Source organism: Canis aureus, chromosome 16, assembly GCF_053574225.1.
Source record: "Canis aureus isolate CA01 chromosome 16, VMU_Caureus_v.1.0, whole genome shotgun sequence".
In the NCBI taxonomy this organism is placed as follows: Eukaryota; Metazoa; Chordata; class Mammalia; order Carnivora; family Canidae; genus Canis; species Canis aureus.
The window spans coordinates 26,256,369-26,278,558 of record NC_135626.1 but is presented as its reverse complement, the minus strand read 5'-3'; the positions used below and the strand labels follow the sequence as shown (position 1 = coordinate 26,278,558).

The 22,190-nt window shown below is 34.0% G+C and overlaps 1 protein-coding gene and 1 pseudogene across 3 annotated transcripts in view; both read left to right on the top strand.

Moving 5' to 3' along the window:
- The window catches only part of BRIP1 (BRCA1 interacting DNA helicase 1), a 181,670-nt gene that overhangs the window by 69,335 nt on the left and 90,145 nt on the right, over positions 1 to 22,190 (top strand). For 2 of the 3 annotated variants that reach the window (XM_077852396.1, XM_077852393.1), the window contains exons 11-14: positions 4,316 to 4,470; positions 7,514 to 7,679; positions 7,797 to 7,937; positions 11,920 to 12,081. In XM_077852396.1, the coding sequence (XP_077708522.1) occupies positions 4,316 to 4,470; positions 7,514 to 7,679; positions 7,797 to 7,937; positions 11,920 to 12,081 (624 nt within the window). The remainder of the gene's footprint in view (positions 1 to 4,315; positions 4,471 to 7,513; positions 7,680 to 7,796; positions 7,938 to 11,919; positions 12,082 to 22,190) is intronic. The other variant, XM_077852395.1, reaches the window with a different exon arrangement.
- Positions 3,384 to 4,296, top strand: LOC144286228 (large ribosomal subunit protein eL33 pseudogene; annotated as a pseudogene).

Sequence of the window (22,190 nt, the reverse complement as noted above, 5' to 3'; positions counted from 1 at the left end):
ATAAAAATGTACGAATAAATATATCTCAAAGAAAAAACTTGGGAAATACAAAGGCACAAAGGAAAAAAAATTCATAAAGATGATCATTATTAACTTTTGGATTTTTATCCACCCATCTTATTCTATGCATATATTTATTTGACATAGATTTCTGATATGATGCATGTTCTTTATAGTCTCTTTTCATTTAACAGTATATTAGGAGTACTGTTTTTTTATTTTAAAATTTTTTTAGGGATCCCTGGGTGGCGCAGCGGTTTGGCGCCTGCCTTTGGCCCAGGGCGCGATCCTGGAGACGCGGGATCAAATCCCACGTCGGGCTCCCGGTGCATGGAGCCTGCTTCTCCCTCTGCCTATGTCTCTGCCTCTCTCTCTCTCTCTCTCTCTCTCTCTCTGTGACTATCATAAATAAATAAAAATTTTTTTTAAATTAAAAAATAAAAAATAAAATTTTTTAAAATTTAAATTCGGTTAATTAACATATATTATTAGTTTCAGAGGTAGAGGTCAGTGATTCATCAGTCTTATGTAATACCCGGGCTGTTGTTTTTTAAAGATTTATTTCAGAAAACGGAGAAAGTGCATGTGTGAGATGATAGGGAGGGACAGAGGGAAAGAGAGAGAGAATCTCAAGCAGATTCGCCACTGAGCACAGGTCCATCTCAGGACCCTGAAATCATAACCTGAGCTAAAATCAAGAGTGGGATGTTTAGCTGACCCAGATGCCCCTATGAATACTATTTTAATATTCTTTCACATGATCTGTATTTTTATTTTAAAAATATTTATTTGAGAGAGAGCAGGGGTAAGGGGGAAGAGCAGAGGGAGAAAAAAATCTTAAGCAGACTGCAATGAGCGTGGAACCCACACAGAGCGCTATCTCATAACCCTGAGATCATGGCCTGAACTGAAACCAAGAGTTTGGAGGCCTGAGTCTCTCAGGCACCGCTTTCACGTGATTTTTTTTTTTTTTTTTTTTTTTATGATAGTCACAGAGAGAGAGAGAGAGAGGCAGAGACACAGGCAGAGGGAGAAGCAGGCTCCATGCACTGGGAGCCCGATGTGGGATTCGATCCCGGGTCTCCAGGATCACGCCCTGGGCCAAAGACAGGCGCTAAACTGCTGCACCACCCAGGGATCCCTTTCACGTGATTTTTAATTGCAGTGTAGCACTTTTGTGAGTGCAGATATTCTAAATTACTTGCTTAATTTGGCATTTGAAATATAAGTTGTTGCCAGCTTTCCCAGAATAAGAAAAAATTCTGTTATGAACATCCTTAAAAATATATCTCTGTATATGTTGCTATTTCCTTTATGTATTATAAATACTAATTCTTTGTTGCTTATTGCATTGTATGTTAGTCTTGTGTCTATGTTTTATTTATGGAGCATTTTTCTAGAAGTTTTTTATTTTAAGGCATTCAAATGTATCAGTGTTTTTTTTATGAATTATATTTGAGTTTAGTTTAAGTAGTCTTTCCTTATCTTGTACTATATTTTCTAAAAGTGTTTTTTTTTTTTAATTAAATCAGCCTAGAATTCATTTTTGTTTATATTGTGAGGTTGGGAATCCATTTTATTTCCTATAAGTATAATTTTGGCATCATTTACTAAGTTGTTCATCCATTTATCTCTGATTTGTAATGACACTTCTGCCACATATCTAATTTTCATTTATTTGTGAATTAATTTCTGGACTTTGTTCTATGATTCTGTTTATCTAAACTGTCATATTTGGGGCACCTGGCCTCAATGGTTGACTGCCTTCTGCTTGGGTCGGGAGCCTGCTTCTGTCTCTACCTACTCTCTCTATTCATGTCTCTTCCCGTCTCTCTGTGTCTCTCATGAATAAATAAATAAAATCTTAAAAAAATAAAAATAAACTGTCATATTGGTTAATTACTCTAGCATTAGAAGTATGCTAATACCTGGTAGGGCGGATCTCCTCACTTTGTTCTTTTCCTTTGAGGATGATCTTGGCTGAATTTTAAAATTAACTTGTAAATTTTCATGAAAAATTCTGTTGGAATTTTGGTTGGAATTTCACTGAATTTATGGGTTAATTTAGAGTGTTGATATATTTATAATATGGGAGTTTTCCTATTCACAAATAAGATGTATAAAGTTCTTCACTTATTATGTCATATATGTCAATAAAATTTTATTTTATTTTTAAAAGTCTTAGGAGTTTTAGATTTATTTCTAAGTAAGTTAAAATTTGTTTCTTTTTCAAATGCTAAAATTACATTTTCTAATTATTACTGCTGTATAAATGTGGTAGTTGATTTTTATTTATTTATCTTGTAGCCAGCCAACCACTTTGCTGAACTATCTTATAGTTATACTACCTGGTTTGTCTATGGATTCTCAAATTTTCTATGTAATTATACTGTCTGTAAGTAGTAACTTTATTCTCTTTCCTTCCAACTCCATCACATTTTCTTTCTTTCTTTGTTAGCTTAAACTTCCAGTACATTGTTTATCACAGGAAGTGAAACAGATATCCTGGTCTTATTGCTACCCAAAAGAGACTATATTACTAGTGTTACATCATTTAGGAATATGTCTACTGCATTGTTTTAAAATTCTTTGTTTTATTTTTTATTAACAGCTTGATGTATAATTCACATGCCATGAAATCTACCCTTTTAAAATATACAATTCAGTAGTTTTTAATATAGTTACAGAATTATGCAACTGTCACTGCTATCTATCTAACTTTAGAACATTTGTTAAAACTTATGAGCCACATGCAATAAATGAGCTAATTAGTATACATTTTGTATTTAGCATTTATTATTTCCTTTTTTCATTTAAAAATTTTTGCTTGTCATACAGTCATATTATTCTCATCATTGGAATACTACCTGGAAGTAATTCAGGCATTTAGATGGCATATCAACTCTTTTAGGCTCTTTGGAAAAACTGTTTGGTACATTTTAGTTCTCTTTCACTGTTTTGGTTTGGTTTTGGTTTTGTTTTTAAATTAGCTCTATACCCAACATGGGGCCTGAACTCACATTCTTGAGGTCAAAGTTTGCATGGCCTACCAACTGAGCCAGCCAGGTGTACCTAGTTCATTACTTTTGAAGGGCACTTTGTAATAATACCCTGATTGCCTGAAGAAATAATGAACCTCCTAAATATATAACTTATTGTTAAAATGTCTTTGAAGAGAATTTGGGAATATATGGGAATTTATTTATTTATTGGTTTGTTTGTTTGTTGAGAAGGTTGATTTAAGCATAAACACTAGGAAAAAGTAAATGAAAGTGTTACAAAAGAAAGGAAATATGATCAGTATACTATATATGGGTTAGCTATAACAGTGTATAATATATATAATCACAATTTTGTTAAAAATAAATATTGACTTAATTTTGGAGCCTGTGGAGGCCTGCTGGGAACAGAACTCCTAAAGTGACAATTATGTCTGGAAGGCTGTGGTCCAAGGCCATTTTTGTTGGCTATAAGCGGGGTCTCCGGAACCACAGGGAGCACACAGCTCTTCTTAAAATTGAAGGTGTTTATGCTTGAGATGAAACTGACTTCTGACTAAGCAAGACATATGCTTATGTATACAAAACAAAGAACAACACAGTGACTCCTGGTGGCAAACCAAACAAAACCAGAGTAATCTGGGAAAAAGTAACTTGTGTTCATGGAAACAGTGGCATGGTATGTCCTAAATTCTGAAGCAAACTTCCTGCTAAAGCCATTGGCCACAGAATCCATGTAATGCTGTACTCCTCAAGGACTTAAACTTGCTGAAAAGTAAATAAATAAAGGTGTAGGTCTGTTCTCTTGTAAAAAAAATGAATAAAATATTGAATTAATAAAAAATTATGATATAACTATTGTGAGAATGGTAAGTAAAATGTATATTTGGTGGTATAAGAGACTTAAAGATGTACTTTTCTGTAGGATACCAATTGAGGGAATATGTAGGAATTTATTTTATTTTTATTTTTATTTTTTTTAAAGATTTTACTTTATTTATTTATAGAGAGACACAGAGAGAGAGAGGCAGACACACAGGCAGAGGAAGAAGCAGGCTCCATGCAGGGAACCCTAAGTGGGACTAGATCCCAGGTCTCCAGGATCACGCCCTGGGCTGCAGGCGGCGCTAAACCGCTGCGCCACCGGGGCTGCCCTATGTAGGAATTTAAAACATAATTTTAGCACTTGTTTATTAGCAATGTTTCCCTAAAATTTCAATGTATCTTTCATTTGGGTTATATTATAGTTTTAAGAAGTTTGTATTTCTCTTCTTCTCGTTTCCTGCCATGTACTTAATAATGGTAATTTCTTACAGGGACACTTTTCTGCTGTCCTTCAAAAAGAAGAAAAAGTCTTACCAATTCATGGTAAAGAGGAGACAAGAGAAGTGCCTATTATTAGTGCTTCAACTCAAATAATGCTCAAAGGACTTTTTATGGTGTTTGACTATCTTTTTAGGCAAAATAGCAGGTTAGTAAATATATATGATTTGTATTTTTCCTCTTAAAAATATTAGTTTTATTGGGTGCCATGATGTGTTTAATCTGTATATTGTGTGAGTACTTAGGTTCGTTGTAAAGAAGTGGGTATAAGTATTATTCTTATTGACACAGATTTGGATCAGTCGAAATTAGTCTTTATTAATGAAATTGAGTATTGAAATAAAAAATAAATGTATTTTAAATACATTTTTAAAGTTACTGCAGTATTAAATTTATAGTTGTATATGATTAAACTTAAACATTTAGGTTTTAAGGATAGTTTTAGATATGTTTCTCCCAGTGTCAGAATGTGTCTTCTTATTGCATAAAGCCTCTATTTATTAAAATGTGGAAAATGGGAAACAACTCCCTTCACTCTACCCCTTATTAAATTATAGTACTGGGATGCCTGGGTTGCTCAGTGGTTGAGCATCTGCCTTTGGCTCAGGTCGTGATCCTGGGGTCCTGGGATTGAGTCCCACATCAGACTGCCCGCAGGGAGCCTGCTTTTCCCTCTCCCTATGTCTCTGCCTCTCTCTGTGTTTCTCATGAATAAATACATTAAAAATCTAAAAAAATAAAATAAATTATAGTACTATCTGGTTCCAATTTTTTTATGATAAAATATACATAACAGAATTTACTATTTTAACTATTTTAAGTGTACCTTTTAGTAGCATTAAGTATATTCACATTGTTGTGCAACCATCACCACTGTCCATTTCCAGAACTTCTTCAGGAACTCTATGCCCATGAAACAATATTTACCATTTCCCTCTTCCCACAACCTCTAGTAACCTCCATTCTTTCAGCTCCCTGGATTTGCCCCTTTTAGGTATCTCTTATAAAGTGAAACCATATATTTCTTCTTTTGCATCTGGCTTATTTAACTTAGTATAATGTTTTCAAGGTTCATCCAAGTCGTACCATATATCAAAATGCCATTCTTTTTTATGGCTGAATATTCAGATTCCACTGTATGTATATACCATAGTTTGTTTATACCTTTTATGTTGATGGACATTTGGATTATTTTCACCATTAGTCTATTGTGAATAGTGCTATAGTGAACATTGATATACAAGTATCTGTGAGTCCCTGCTTTTAATTCTTCCAGGTATGTACCTGGAATTTCAGATCACACGGTCATTCTGTATTTAACTTTTTGAGAAATCAACATGCTATTTTCCATAGCAACTGCATATTTTAGATTCCCTTAGTTATGCACAACATTTATAGTTGCTCAATGTCCTTGCCAATACTTGTTTCTGGCTTTTTTTTGTTTTGTTTTTTAAAGATTTTATTTATTCATTCATGACAGACACAGAGAGAGAGCCAGAGACATAGGCAGAGGAAAGAGCAGGCTCCCTGCAGGGAGCCTGATGCAGGACTTGATCCCAGGACCCTGGGATTACACCCTGAGCCAAAGGCAGATGCTTAACCACTGAGCCATCCAGGTGCCGCTGTTTCTGGCTTTTTGGATAATAGCCATCCTAATGAGTATAAAGTGGTATCTGCTTTTGAACTGTACCAAGTTTCAATTTATTCCACCCTCCACTAACGGCTAATTGAGCATCTTTTCACATTTTTATTGTCCATTTGCATTTCCTCATTGAAGTAATGTTTATTCACGTCCTATGCCCATTTTTGAATTGAGTTTTTTGTTGTTGTTGAGTTATAAAAGTTACCTTTATATTCTCCATATTAATCCCATATCAGGTATACGTTTTACAAGTATTTTTCATTCCGAGGGTTGTCTTCTCACTCTCTGATAGTGTCAGATGCACGAAAGTTTTTTAATCTTGGTGAAGTCCAGTTTATTTTTTCTTTTGTTGCTTGTGCGTTTGGTATATACAGGAGATATTGCCAAATCTGGTATCATTAAGATTTTCCCCTGTGTTTTCTTCTAAATGTTTTTAGCTCCCAGTACTGTTATAAAACTCACTCCACAGATTGTAGGGTTTGTGACTTGAACTTTGAGATCTGATCTCTCTAGGGGTGAAATTAACTGTCAGTATTATTGTGAGGAGATTGTAGAGAATAGTACATTTTATTCTGTTTCAGCTGAAGTTTGCATAGCTCTTTTGTGCAAAACCTCTTATTGAGAGAAGTTATAAGTTGCATGGGATCACAGAGATCAGTACCTTTATGAAAGACTTAATGGAGTCTGAGACCCATATTTTAAAGGAACTTAAAAATCTTGTAACTCGTTTATTTTCTCATATAATAAAAATGTATAATCTACTGTTTAGTTTCTTTAAGGATAACTTACCTGTTTTGTAGCTGATAACATAAAACAGAGCAAAGAGCTCTAGACTAGGAGTTAGGAGACCTGGATCTTAATTCTGGCTCTGCCATGATTTATGTATTTTTAGAACATAGGGATGGGAAATAGTAAGGGATAGATGTTTATGTGATATCTAATCTCTGAAAGAGGAAGTTGGTTGTAAGATTTAATGGCTCATTTTCTATCAGAAATACTGAATTTAGGGGATCCCTGGGTGGCTCAGTGGTTTAGCGCCTGCCTTTGGCCGAGGGCATGATCCTGGAGTCCCGGGATCGAGTCCCACATCGGGCTCCCTGCATGGAGCCTTCTTCTCCCTCTGCCTGTGTCTCTGTGTCTCTCATGAATAAATAAATAAAATCTTAAAAAAAAAAAGTACTGAATTTAATTTGTGTTGGGGTTGTTGATGGGGAAAATGTTATCTTTGGGAAAACACTAGGAGTCTCAATTTAGTTTTTCTTTTTTAACATTATTTATTCATTAGAGAGAGAGAGTGCACAAGCAAGGGAAATAATAGAGAGAGGGAGATGCAGACTCCCTGCTGGACAGGGAGCCTGATGTGGAGCTCAATCCCAGAACCCTTGGATCATGACCTGAGCCAAAGGCAGATGCTTTAACTGACTGAGCCACCCAGGTGCTCCTCGATTTAGTTTTAAGTTAATCAGTTTTTATATTGTGTGTAGCTGGGGCATTATAGAAGTTTCATATAATTTAATTGCCATTAATTTACCATTTTGTTTTCATTCAGATTTGCAGATGATTATAAAGTTGCTATTCAACAGACTTATTCTTGGATAAATCAGACTGATACTTCAGATAAAAATGGATTCTTTGCTCCAGCAAAAAATAAAAAACATTTAAGACAGAAAACTGCAGTTCATGTGCTAAACTTTTGGTGCTTAAATCCAGCTGTGGTAAGCCGGTCATGTTGTAAATGAAGATTCTGTCATCTTGCTCAATACCAGCAATTAAATAAATATGTTGAACTCTTATAAAGATGAGTTTATGTTTCTAATATTGTTTCCTTTTAGGCCTTTTCAGATATTAATGGCAAAGTTTTGACGATTGTTTTGACATCTGGAACATTATCACCAATGAAATCCTTTTCATCAGAACTTGGTGTTACATTTACTATCCAACTGGAGGCTAATCATGTCATTAATAACTCACAGGTTAGTATGTTCTTTGGAGGCTCTCAGTCTTTTTTACCTCAATATAATTTTATATAAAGAAAACTGAAAGTACCTGAAATACTAACAGATCCTGCTAGAAAATTCAACAGTTTAGCTTTAGAATTAAAGAAAAATCTGCCAGCTATTTGGTAGTGTCAACAAAAGGAAATACTGATTTGTTTAGCTCAATGAGTAAAAATATACACTTTAGATGCTAAAATTATATTGCAGTTTCTTAAATATGTTTTAGGTTTTTAAAAATAATTAAAAAGAAAGCAAAAATTTTAATGTCTTTACATGGTTCCTATTGCATAATTATTTGTTCATGTGCTTCTTTTTTCCAACAGACAGTGGTATATCCTTATTCTTTTTATGTCCCCATTCTTCCACTGTACTTTGATACCTGGTATTAGTGTTCAGCATATGTTGAATATCTGAAACGAACTAAAAGTACTCTTATGAGTCCTATAACTTAAGATTTTAATGTTTTTATAACAATACCACATAAATATTATTTAATTTCCTAGAACATTTGAATTGTCATTTGTCAATCTACCTTCTGCTACTTTTTTATGATGTAATTTAAACCAGCTAGCTATATACTTGGCATCACCTGTGTGCCTAACACAATGCTAGTTCTTTATAAAGGTGTTTTTTTTTTTTTTTTCTTTAAAAAATGAGAGAGAGGGAGAAGGAGAGAGCAAGCATGATTGGGGGAAGAGCAGAGGGAGAGGGACAAACTGACTCCCTGCTGAGCACTGAGCTTGATGTGGGGCTTGATTCTAGGACCTCGAGATCATGGACCTGAGCTGAAGTCAGATGCCCAACTGACTGAGCCACCCAGGCACCCCATACAGCTGTTGTTTTCAACCAAAGTGTATTTGTGGGGTCATTTTTGGTTTTCACAATCACTTGGGAGGAAGCTCCTATGTAACTAAGAATTGTGCTTTCTATAATGCCAGAATGCTCCTGTTTAGAGACATTGCTATAAATAGTAGTGAGGTAAAAAGATATGTTGCACAGTTTTTTAAAGTCTTTGTTTAAATTCCAGTTAGTTAATACAGTGTCATATTAGTTTCAGGTGTACAGTTTAGTGGTTCAGCACTTGCATACAACACCCAGTGCTATTATGTTCCATAGTTTGAAGTTTCCTTTTTTTAGAGGTTCAAAAATATAGGAAGTTATTAATAAATTTAACATGTTTTCTCATAAGAATGTTGTTATAGATTCTATGTTCTCACTCTAGTATACAAAAGCCCATTTAACCGGTAATGTCAGTGGATTATAATAGTAAAAATGCTAATTGTTCAGTTGAATTCTATTATATTTCCCCCAATTTAAAAATTTTTTTTTTTAATTTTTATTTATTTGTGATAGTCACAGAGAGAGAGAGAGAATGAGGCAGAGACACAGGTAGAGGGAGAAGCAGGCTCCATGCACCGGGAGCCCGACGTGGGATTCGATCCCGGGTCTCCAGGATCGCGCCCTGGGCCAAAGGCAGGCGCCAAACTGCTGCGCCACCCAGGGAGCCCCTAAAAATTTATTTTTTATGGTGAAGTGTTTTATTACCTTTTTAACATCTGTAGCCATGTTTTTCTTATTCCTATCTGATATTGCCAATTTGTATTCTCTGGATCTATGGTTTTGGTTTTTTAATCAGTGTCAGTGTAAGTCTATCACTTCAATAATCTTTTTAAAGAGTAAACTCTTGCCTTTTTTGAGTATTTTTGTTATATAAAAGTATTTTTATTTTTGTTATATAAAAATATTTTTATTTTTATTTTCTTTAGAGAGGGAGGGGAGTAGAGCAGAGGGAGAAGAGAGAGAATCTCAAGCAGGACCCACACTTAGTGCAGAGCCAGACGTGGGGCTCTCTCTTACAACTCTGAGATCATGACCTGAACTGAAATCAAGAGTCAGATACTTAACTGAGCCACCCAAGCACCTCTCATTTTTATTTTAATAAAAATAATGAAACATGTACAACATAAAATTTACCATCTTAACCATTCTTTAAGGTATAGTTCAATCCTATTAAGTATATTTCATTGTTGTACACCCACTTTCTAGAACTTTTTCATCTTGCAGAACTGAAATTCTTTTCCCATTGAATAAGTCTCCGTTTCCCCCTCTTCTCAGCCCTTGGTAACTACCATCTATTTTTTATTTTTATGAATTTGATACTCTATATACTTCATTTAAATGGAACCACAGGTATTTTTATTTATGAGTAGCTTGTTTCATTTAGTATGATGTTTTCAGGGTCCATCCATGTTGTAACCTGAGTCAGAATTTCCTTCCTTTTAAGGGTGGATGATAATCCATTGTATGTATTTATGTACCACATTTTGGTTGTCCATTCATTTGTTGATGCCCCCCAACTTCTTATCTTAAGCAATTATAAACTTTAGAAAGGTACAAAAAATAGTATTAATATAGTGAACATCTTTTTACCCTTCGTTTAGATTCATAAGTTATTATCATTTTGCATGTGTATATGTGAGAGACAGAAGAGGAATATTGCAAATGTTAACAGTTACATCATACAGATATATATGTATAATGCACATTTTTTGGATAAACTATAAGAAAGTAATTTGCATACATCTTGACACTTTTCCCTTAATTAGTTTAGCATGTCTCTAAAGAACAATTACATAAGGTGCACCTGGGTGGCTCACCTTGGTTAAGCATCCAACTCTTGATTTTGGCTCAGGTCATGAACTCAGGGTCATGAGATTGAGCCCCACATAGGCCTCCACTCTTGGGATTGGATTCCTTCTTTCCTTCTCCCTCTGCCTGTCTCCCTCTTTCAAATAAATAAAATATTTTTTAAAAAAGGATAAGAATGTAATCCTATATAACCACGATACCATGATCATATCCAAGAAATTTAGTATTGGTATATTAGTGTCTATATTTCTCCAGTTATTTCCAAAATGTCATTATACCTATTTATTCTTGATCCAGGATCCAATCAAGAATTATATATTGCACTTTTATATATCTAGTCTTTAATACTGTTTTTTGCCCATTTTTTTCTTTTTTTGGTCTTTCATGACATTTTTTACAGAATTTAAGTCAGCGTTTATCTTGAGGAATGTTTTATGGTCTGGATTTTATCTGATTGTTTCCTCTTGATAAGATTCATGTTAAACAGTTTGGTAACAATACTGTATAGGTAATATTCTTACTTCTTATTGCCTCATGTCAGGAAACACTTAATATCAGTTTGTCTTTACTAGTTAATCATTTACTTAAAAGTTGATGAAACCAACTGGTGTCCATCAGCTATCATCTTGCAAAATGTACCTCGATCTCCTGCATCATTTGAAAATATAGGACTATTATATTCTTAAACAATCTGAGGTCTTTCTTCTCTTTAGATTACAAATAAAGTTTTTTTTCTGTCTCTTAGTCAAGTTAAATATACTAAAGTTAGATCTGTATAAATGTAGAGGAAATAACTGTAAAATTGGTGGGTCTGATTTTTTTTTTAGGATTGTAGATATTTGAGCCTCAGTGAATTTGTAAATTTGTTAAGTATATTCATGTTGAATATACCTAGCTCTTGTCATAGTTGATTGAGTCTTAGAGACTTATCTACAGCAGATCATACAAGCCTTCATTTCTAAGAGTTTGGAATCACTTCTAATTTACTCATTTCGTTTGTTCACATCCCACAAAATTTTGCTACTGTGTTTAGTTTTGCAAAGTTGTTGAGGAAAGAGTAAAACTCTTTATGGTTTTATCATAAGTTGTCAGTGGTAAAATTAAAAGTAAAATTTAAAGTTAAATTTTTATAAATTAGATTTATATATAATTAATGGTAATAGAGAAACCCCAACAGTTTAAAAATAAATTTCCTCTAAACATATTGCTTGATCTTTTCTTGAGATACATAACTAAATGCTCTCAACTAAATGCTAATTTGCCTGCCCTAGTGTAGGCATGACTCTAATATGACATATTTATATTCTAGGTTTGGGTGGGCACCATTGGGTCAGGCCCCAAGGGTCGGAATCTCTGTGCTACCTTCCAGCACACAGAAACATTTGAATTCCAGGATGAAGTGGGAGCACTTTTGTTATCTGTGTGTCAGACTGTGAACCAAGGAATTTTGTGTTTCTTGCCATCTTACAAGGTACGGGAATATTTATTGTTTCTTTTGCCTTTAAAAAAAAAGTCACGTGGGATTACCATGATAAACTTCCAGAGTTCAGAAGCAAAAAAAGAATTATGCCTTCCTAAGCATCATCCATTGTTTTACTTATTTATTGTTTAAGATATTGGTTGTTCTGTTTTACTTGAAACTCTAAGAGACTAAAAGTCTTCAAGTGGTGTTAGTTATATAGGATTGTTTATGTGTATGTTATTTTTATTCTTAGGGACAATTGGATTTTTTCACAGTTGAAGGAAAAAAGTGCATTCTTTACTTTCATAAATTATACTTCTGAATGTTTCATTAATCTGAATCTAAAGTCAGACTTCCTTTGTTACTTATCTTTTTTACTTCATGTATTTGGCTAGATATTTTTCTTGTTTTTTAACCTCTCTGGTTTTTAATAATATTTTCTTGTGTAAAATTGAGTTATATGGTATATGTTAGTCCTAATATTCAAAGCATTAAAACTACATATAATTCCTGAGAGTAAAATCATATTTTATCAAAATCCAAGCTAAATTCCAATGTAGAGAAGTGGTATTCCCCCTTTCTTTTCTCATAGGAAATTATATACGTAAGGATAGTAGCATACATAAGTAATTGAGTGGCAATACTGATAACTTTTTGGCTCTCCTATTGTCTTTTCATTTATATACATACTGCTATGTCTGAATGTGACCTCCAGAATTTCATATGTTGAAATCCTAACCCCTAAAGATGGTGATAGTAGGAATGGGGTCTTTGGGAGGTGCTTAAGTCATGAGGTTAGAATTCCTATGAATAGGATTAGTGTTTGTAAAAGAGGACCTGAGAGAAACCTTGCCCCTTCTCCCATGTGAGGACAGAGAAAAAAGATGCCAACTATGAACCAGAAAGAGGGCCCTCACCAAATGTGACCATGCTGGTGCCTTGATCTTGGATTTTCCAGCCTTCCGGACTGTACTCAATAAATTTCTTATGTTTAAAAGCTATCCAACTTGAGGTATTTTGTTATAGCAGCCTGAAGGGGACACATACTTTGTTAGCCAGGGACAGTAAATTAGTCGTCCTGTAATAAATTGAAGGAATTGCTTTCAGAAGAAATTTAAACAGGCTTTTTTTTTTTTTTCAAGAACATCTAAAAATAAAATGGACATAAACATCTTAAAAATTCTTAATAGAAAGCAATACTTATCTCAGAGTCTGAAAATTTACACCAAACAGGTATGTTAAGGAAAACTAATAATTAAAATTAGAGCTAAAGAAAAGTAAAATCTCAATCACAATCCCAGAAGTGAGCTGGAAATGCCCAGTTGTGTAAATGAACAATTTCATATTCTGCTAGGCTTCAAATACATGGTAAGAATGATTCTTTATATGCCAGGAAGCAGTTTGGTATGGATTTTTTTTTGTTTCTGTTTTTTGTATATAGAGAGGAAAACCAAATCTAATATAAAGTTATTAAAATAGACAATAATATAATTGTCATGGAAAAAGTTACAGTGAAAAAGAAAACAGACTATTTGTTGAACAATGAACCATATCGTCTGGTTTTCAAATAACATAATTTTTGTTAGCCAGTCTCAGTAGTTTAAAAATATATTCTATGGGCAGCCCTGGTGGCTCAGCGGTTTAGCGCCACCTTCCGCCCACGGCGTGATCCTGGAGACCCGGGATCGAGTCCTACGTCGGGCTCCCTGCGTGGTGTCTGCTCCTCCCTCTGCCTGTATCTCTGCCTCTCTCTCTGTGTCTGTCATGAATAAATAAATAAAGTCTTTAAAAATAATAATAATAATAAATAAAAATATATATTCTAAATTCTTAGTATATTTAGATGAAGTATATCACTTGCTAGAAGAAAGTAACTACTCTAAATATAAACGGAATGTTACCTCCTAAATTTAATTTTTGGAATAGATTTAGCACAGTATTTTCTTTTTTTTTGAGCACAGTATTTTTATAGTTACTGAAGTTGATGATTGATTATTGTGTAACTACAGAGACTAACATTTAAATATACTTTTTAGCAGTTTTATAAATTGGTATAACGAATGAATTATTTTTCTGCTTCTACCTTTTCAACTAAAAAAGAATGGGAAGATACAGAAAATAAGCTTTCAAAAGTATTTTGTTTCTGTTTTAGTTTATTTCTTTTATTAAATAGTGGAATTGATAGTTCCAGGGATTTTGCTTCTTTATTTTTTTATTGTCTATATTATATTTTTTTCATTGATTTGTACAGACTTTTAATAGATTGCATGGATATTAATTCTCTATAGAACATGTCAAAAAAGTTTCCCAGTTTTTCATTTTTGAAATGTTATAATTTCTTTTTTTAAGCTTTAAAAATTAATTTGTTATCAAAGTAATTCTTATACATAATTAATAAAAATGATGATAATAAAAAACAACCTCACTTCTGCTTTTCAGTTCTGTACCTCCAAGGCTTCTCAAATCTCTGATCTATTCCTCTGATATTTATTGCTATTTCTTTTTTTAAAATTATGAAACATGCATAACATAAAATGTATCATTTTAAGTGTAGTTTAATGCCATTAAATATATTTGCAATTTGTGCAATGATAAACACTGTCCGTTTCTACAAATTTTTGCATCATCTCAAACAAATTCTCTATGAAATAGTAGCTCCCCCGAGTCCCTAGCTGCAGTCTCTCGTGATCTCTATTCTACTCTGTAAGGATTTGTCTGTTCTAGGTACTTCATATAAATGGAATCATACAAATTTGTCCTTTTGTATCTGGCTTATTTCTCTTAATGTTTTCAAGGTTTGTCCATGTCGTACCATGTATCAGAATTTTATTTTTTATAGCTGAATAATCCATTTTATGTATGAGCCACATTTTGTTTATCCATTATCTATCAGTGGTCACTTGAGATGTTTCCACTTTTTGGCTGTTGTAATGCTGCTGTGAACATTGGTATACAGATACCTGTTTGCGCCCTTGCTTTCAATTCTTTGGGATATATCTAGAGATGGTATTGCTATATTGTATTATAATTCTGTATAACTCTGAGGAACCAACATGCTGTTTTCCACACCAGCTGTCGGTTTTAGCTGTAGAAAACAGCATTGAGCAATGCCAGGGTGGCTCAGTGGATAAGCGTCTGCCTTTGGCTCAGGGTGTGATCCTGGGGTCCTAGCATCGGATCCCGCATAGGGCTCCCTGTGGGGAGCTTGCTTCTCCCTCTGCCTGTGTCTCTACCTCTCTCTCTGTATCTTTCATGAGTAAATAAAAAAAAAAAATCTTTAGAAAACAGCACTGCATAAAGATTTCCATTTTTCTACATCCTTGCCAACCTTTGTTATTTTCTGGTTTTTGGATAATAGCCATCTTAATGGATATGAAGTGGTATCTCCTTGTGGTTTTGATTTGCATCTCCCTAATGACTAGTGATGTTTTTTGTGCTTATTTGCCATTTGTCTATCTTTGGAGAAATGTCTATTCAAGTCCTTTCCTCATATTTGAATCAGGTTTTTGTCATTTTTATTGTTGAGTTATAGGAGTTTTAAAATATATTCTAGATATTAATCCCTTGTCAGATATATGCTTTAGAAATATTATCTCCCATTCTTTGAGTTGTCTTTTCACTCTGTTAGTGTTCTTTGATGCATAAAAGTTTTAGACTGAAATTTTGATCAAGTTAATTGTCAGGGCACCTGGGTGGCTCAGTGGTTGAACATCTTCTCAGGGCATGATCCCAGGGTCCTGGGATTGAGCCCCACATCAGGCTCCCCATGGGAGCCTACTTCTCCCTCTGCCTATATCTCTACCTCTCTCTGTGTCTCTCATAAATAAATAAAATACTTTTTTAAAAAATTTGTCTATTTTTTCTTTTGTTACCTCTACTTTTGGTGTCATGACCAAGAAATTATTGCTAAATCTAATGTCATGAAGATTTCCCCCTATGTTTTCTCTAGGGGTTTAATAGTTTAGCTGTTAAATTTAAATCTTTTAGGCATTTTGAGATAATTTTTAAAGATATTATTTATTTATTTTAGAGAGTAGGAGAGCAGGGGGAGGAGCAGAGAGAGCGTCACTAGCAGACTTTGTGCTGAGCTGGACACAGGGCTTGATCCCATGACCTTGAGATCATGACCTGGGCTGAAATCAAGAGCTGGATGCTCAACCAACTGAGACACCCAGGCACCTCAAGATAATTTTTGTGTATAGTGTAAGGTATGGGCCCACTTTTTTTTTTTTTTTTTTCGCATATGGATACCAAATTTTCCCAGCATCATTTGTTGAGAAGATTCTCTTCATTGAGTGCTATTGGTACCCTTGTTGAAAACCCATTAACCACATATGCAAGGACTTGCAAGTGGACTTCCTGTTCTGTTTCCTTGGTCTATAAATCTATCCTTATGCCATTACTGTTTCAATTACTCCAGCTTTACAGTGTTTTAAAGTTAGCAAGTGTAGGGATCCCTGGGTGGCGCAGCGGTTTAGCGCCTGCCTTTGGCCCAGGGCGTGATCCTGGAGACCCGGGATCGAATCCCATGTCGGGCTCCCGGTGCATGGAGCCTGCTTCTCCCTCTGCCTGTGTCTCTGCCTCTCTCTCTCTCTCTCTCTCTCTCTCTCTCTGACTATCATAAATAAATAAAAATTAAAAAAAATTAAAAATTAAAAAAAAAAAGTTAGCAAGTGTAGATCCTCTAATTTTTTTTTCAAGATTGCGTTATCTATTTGGAGTTTCAGGATTCCTTATGCATTTTCGGATGGAGTTTTTCTTTTTCTGCAAAAGAACGATGTTGGGATTTTGATAGGGATTGCATTGAATCTGTATTTTGTTTTGGTAGTATTACTAATAATATTAATTCTTCCAATCCATGAACATGGGATGTCTTTCCATTTATTTATGTCTTCTTTAATTGTTTTCAGCAATGTTTAGTAGTTTCAGTGTATAATTCTTTAACCTTCTTGGTTAAATTTATTTCTAAGTATTTTTTTTTATGCAGTTGCAAATGGATTGTTTTCTTAACTTCCTTTTCCAATTGCTCATTGATGCTGTATGGAAAGGGACTAATTTTTCTGTATTGATTTTGTATCCTGCAACTTTTCTGAATCTAATTGCTTTCTATTTGGTGTGTGTGGGCAGGGAGGGTGGAATCTTTTGCTCTCTATTTATAAGATCACATCTACAAACAGAGATCATTTTAGTTTTTCCTTTCTAGTTTGGATGTCTTTTATTTCCTTTTCTTGCCTGATTATTCTGGCTAGAACTGTAGTATGTTGAATAGAAGTGGTGTAAACTGACATCTCTGACTTGTTCCATTGATGTGATGCTACCTGTGGATATTTCATATATTGCTTTACTATGTTTTTTGTTTGTTTGTTTTGTTTTTATTTTTTTGTTTTTGCTTTTTTTTTTTTTTTTTTGCTTTACTATGTTGAAGAAATTACCTTCAACTCCTAGTTTATTGACTATTTTTGTTTGATACTTTTTTGTATCAATTGAAAATCATGTGGTTTCTGTCCTTCATTCTATTAATGCTGTGTATTACATTGATTGATTTTCATATATTGAACCACTCTTTTTTAATTTTGGGAATAATCCCCCGTGGTCATGGTTTATAATCCTTTTAGTATGCTGCTGAATTTGGTTTGCTTATATTTGTTGAAGAATCTTGGATCAATATGTGTAAGAGATATTGTCTCTAGTTTCTTTTTTTTTTTTTTTTTTTTTTTTTGACTGAACCCAGTTAAGGCCTCATTATAAACTTTTAAGGTTTGGTGGGCAGATCTGGGACTCCATTTTTCCTTTTTTTTTTTTTTTTTTTTAATTTTTTTATTTATTTTTTATTGGTGTTCAATTTACTAACATACAGAATAACCCCCAGTGCCCATCACCCATTCACTCCCACCCCCCGCCCTCCTCCCCTTCCAACACCCCTAGTTCGTTTCCCAGAGTTAGCAGTCTTTACATTCTGTCTCCCTTTCTGATATTTCCCACACATTTCTTCCCCCTTCCCTTATATTCCCTTTCACTATTATTTATATTCCCCAAATGAATGAGAACATATGTTTGTCCTTCTCCGACTGGCTTACTTCACTCAGCATAATACCCTCCAGTTCCATCCACGTTGAAGCAAATGGTGGGTATTTGTCATTTCTAATAGCTGAGTAATATTCCATTGTATACATAAACCACATCTTCTTTATCCATTCATCTTTCGTTGGACACCGAGGCTCCTTCCACAGTTTGGCTATCGTGGCCATTGCTGCTATAAACATCGGGGTGCAGGTGTCCCGGCGTTTCACTGCATCTGTATCTTTGGGGTAAATCCCCAGCAGTGCAATTGCTGGGTCGTAGGGCAGGTATATTTTTAACTGTTTGAGGAACCTCCACACAGTTTTCCAGAGTGGCTGCACCAGTTCACATTCCCACCAACAGTGTATGAGGGTTCCCTTTTCTCCACATCCTCTCCAACATTTGTTGTTTCCTGCCTTGTTAATTTTCCCCATTCTCACTGGTGTGAGGTGGTATCTCATTGTGGTTTTGATTTGTATTTCCCTGATGGCAAGTGATGCAGAGCATTTTCTCATGTGCATGTTGGCCATGTCTATGTCTTCCTCTGTGAGATTTCTGTTCATGTCTTTTGCCCATTTCATGATTGGATTGTTTGTTTCTTTGGTGTTGAGTTTAATAAGTTCTTTATAGATCTTGGAAACTAGCCCTTTATCTGATATGTCATTTGCAAATATCTTCTCCCATTCTGTAGGTTGTCTTTTAGTTTTGTTGACTGTATCCTTTGCTGTGCAAAAGCTTCTTATCTTGATTAAGTCCCAATAGTTCATTTTTGCTTTTGTTTCTTTTGCCTTCGTGGATATATCTTGCAAGAAGTTACTATGGCCAAGTTCAAAAAGGGTGTTGCCTGTGTTCTTCTCTAGGATTTTGATGGATTGTCTCTAGTTTCTTTTGCTTCCATCTTTGTCTTTGCTCTCAGGATACTAGACTCATAGAACAAGTTAATAAATATTCTCTACTCTTCAGTTTTTTGGAAGAGTTTGAGTAGGAGTGGTGTTAATTTGTCTTTAAATGATGTGTAAAATTCGCCAGTGATGTCACTGGGCTCAGAGATTTTCTATGTTGGAAGGCTTTTGATTACGGATTCAATCTCCTTACGAACTTTAAGTCTATTCACATTTTCTATTTCTTCATGATTCAGTATTTGTAGGTTGTATGTTTCTTTTAATTTGCCCTTTTTATCTAGGTTATCGAGTTTGGTGACATACAATTGTTTATAATATTTTTCATAATCCTTATTTCTGTATAATTGGTAGTGACGTCTCTTCTTTCTTTTGTGTTTAGTAAGTTGAGTCTCCCTCACACATACCCAAAGTCAAAGTAGCCCAAGGTTTCTTGATTTTCTTAATTTTTTGAAATAACCAACTTTGGTTTTACTGATTTCCTCTACTGTTTTCTAGTCTCTATGTATTCTTTTTTTTTAAGGATTTTATTTATTTATTCATGAGAGATAGAGAGAGAGGCAGAGTACACAGGCAGAGAGAGAGAGAAGCAGGCCATCTTAATGGATATGAAGTGGTATCTCCTTGTGGTTTTGATTTGCATCTCCCTAATGACTAGTGATGTTTTTTGTGCTTATTTGCCATTTGTCTGTCTTTGGAGAAATGTCTATTCAAGTCCTTTCCTCATATTTGAATCAGGTTTTTGTCATTTTTATTGTTGAGTTATAGGAGTTTTAAAATATATTCTAGATATTAATCCCTTGTCAGATATGTGCTTTATAAATATTATCTCCCATTCTTTGAGTCTTGTGTTGTGCACTTACGTGGTGTCTTTGGGAGAATGTTCTGTGTCCATTTTGGAAAAATGTGTATTCTCTGTTGTGATTGAAATTCTGTGCATGTCTGTTAGATTCAACTAGATTATAGTGCTGTTCCAATTCTTTATTTCCTTTCTTAGCTCTATCCAATTCCTTTTCATTATTGAAAAGTGGGCTTTTGATGTCTCCAACTATTATATACTTGTCAGTTTCTTTTTTTTAATTATTTTTTAAAGATTTTATTTTATTTATTCATGAAAGAGAGAGAGAAGCAGCAACATAGGCAGAGGGAGAAGCAGGCTCCCTGTAGGATACTGATGTTGACTTGATCCCCGGACCCCAGAGTTATACCCTGAGCCAAAGGCAGACACTCAGTGGCTCAGCCACCCAGACATCCCTAATTGTCAGTTACTCCCTTCAATTCTGCCATCGTTTGCCTAATAAATTTTGGGATTACAATTTTGATGCATATGTTTATAATTGTTATGTATGTTTTTCATGAAATGACCTTTTTATCATCAAAATATAGTATCCTTTGACCTTGTAATAGTTCTGACTGAAAGTCTATTTTGTCTGATATTAGTAATGGCACCCTACCTCTCTTTTTGTTACCATTTGTGTGGAATAGCTTTTCCATCCTTTCACTTTCAACCTTAATGTCTTTAGATCTAAAATGAATCTCTTATAGTCAATATATAGTTGGACCATCTTTTTAAATCTATTCTGCCATTTATTTATTTATTTTCTGTATGTTTTAAACTTTCATGTTCCACATTTTCTCCATCACCACCCTCTTTATTGTTCAGTTGATTTTTTGTAGTTATACATTTTGCTTTATTTTGTTTTGTGTATGTTTACAGATACTTTCTTTGTGCTTACTATGGGGATTACTTATTAGCATCCTAAAGTTGTGAGAGTCTGATTAGAATTGATAACAATTTAACTTCATTTATGTACAAAACCTCACATTTAAACAGTTCCATCTCTTCTTTGTGTTATTGGTATCATGGATTACTTCTTTATACATGTATGTCCAACAAAGATTTATAATAATTTTTTATGCATTTGCCTTTTAAATCCTTTAGAAAATTAACATAGAGTTACAAACCAAAATTATAACAATAATGGCTTTATCTTTTTTCATGTTTTTACTTTTACTGGAGATCTTTGTTTCATTATACCATTTTAAGTTACTATTTTATGTTCATTCATTTCCAAAGAAGTCCTCATCTTAGCTTTTCTCAGAGAGAGGTCTACTGTAATAAACTCTACTTTTGTTTATCTGGATCTGTCATAATATTTTTGAAGGACAGTTTTGTCAGATATAGTACCTCTTAGCTGATAGTTTTTTTCTTTAACAGAGGCCACTGCTTTCTGGCCTCTTAGGTTTTTGTTCTTTATCTTTGGCAGTTTAATTACAAAGTATCTTTGAGTCACTTTGGATTAATTCTGATTGAACTCATTACGTTTCGTGGATTTGTATATTCATTTCTTCCATCTCATCTGGGAAAAATTCAGCCATTATTTCCTAAATATTTGAATTGAGATATAAGGGAAATATATTGCGATTTATATAGTAGAGGTGAAGTTAGAGAGAACTTACAGCTTTTACTGCTTATTAGAAAAAAAGAAAGTTCTTAAAATCATAATCCAAATTTCTGAGGAAAAAAACAACAACAAACTAAATAGAGGAAAGAAAATAATGAAGAACAAAAATCAATAAAATAGAAAACCAAGAAATAATAGAAATGAATTAAACAAAGAGCTGTACTCATTATTAAAATGTATTAATAAAGTTAATAGAATCTAGCAAAGCTGGTCAGGATAAAAAGGAAAGGCAAGATTACCAGCATTAGGAATTAAGTGGGAATATCATCATAGATTTCATTGAATTAAAAAGATAATAAAGGAATATTTTCAACAACTTTATGCCAAGCAGTTAAACAACTTATATGAAATGGATAGATTCCTTCAAAGACACAGATTACCAAAACTGACTCAACAAGAATTAGATAATTCAAATTAATAAATCTGTTGAACAAATTGGAGTATGTATTAAAACCAGAAAGAAAATTGTAGACTCAGGTATCTTTATTGATTAATTCTATCAAGAAAAAGTACCAATACTACCCAAACTCAGAAGGAAGGAGGAACACTTCCTATGTCATTAGGCAAGTATAACTCTGATTACAAGATATTACAAGAAAATAAAACTGTAGACCAACACAGGCCAAAAAAAACTGGTAAATATAATCCCTTCATATAAAAAGGATCATACATCAAGACCAAGTGATATTCATCC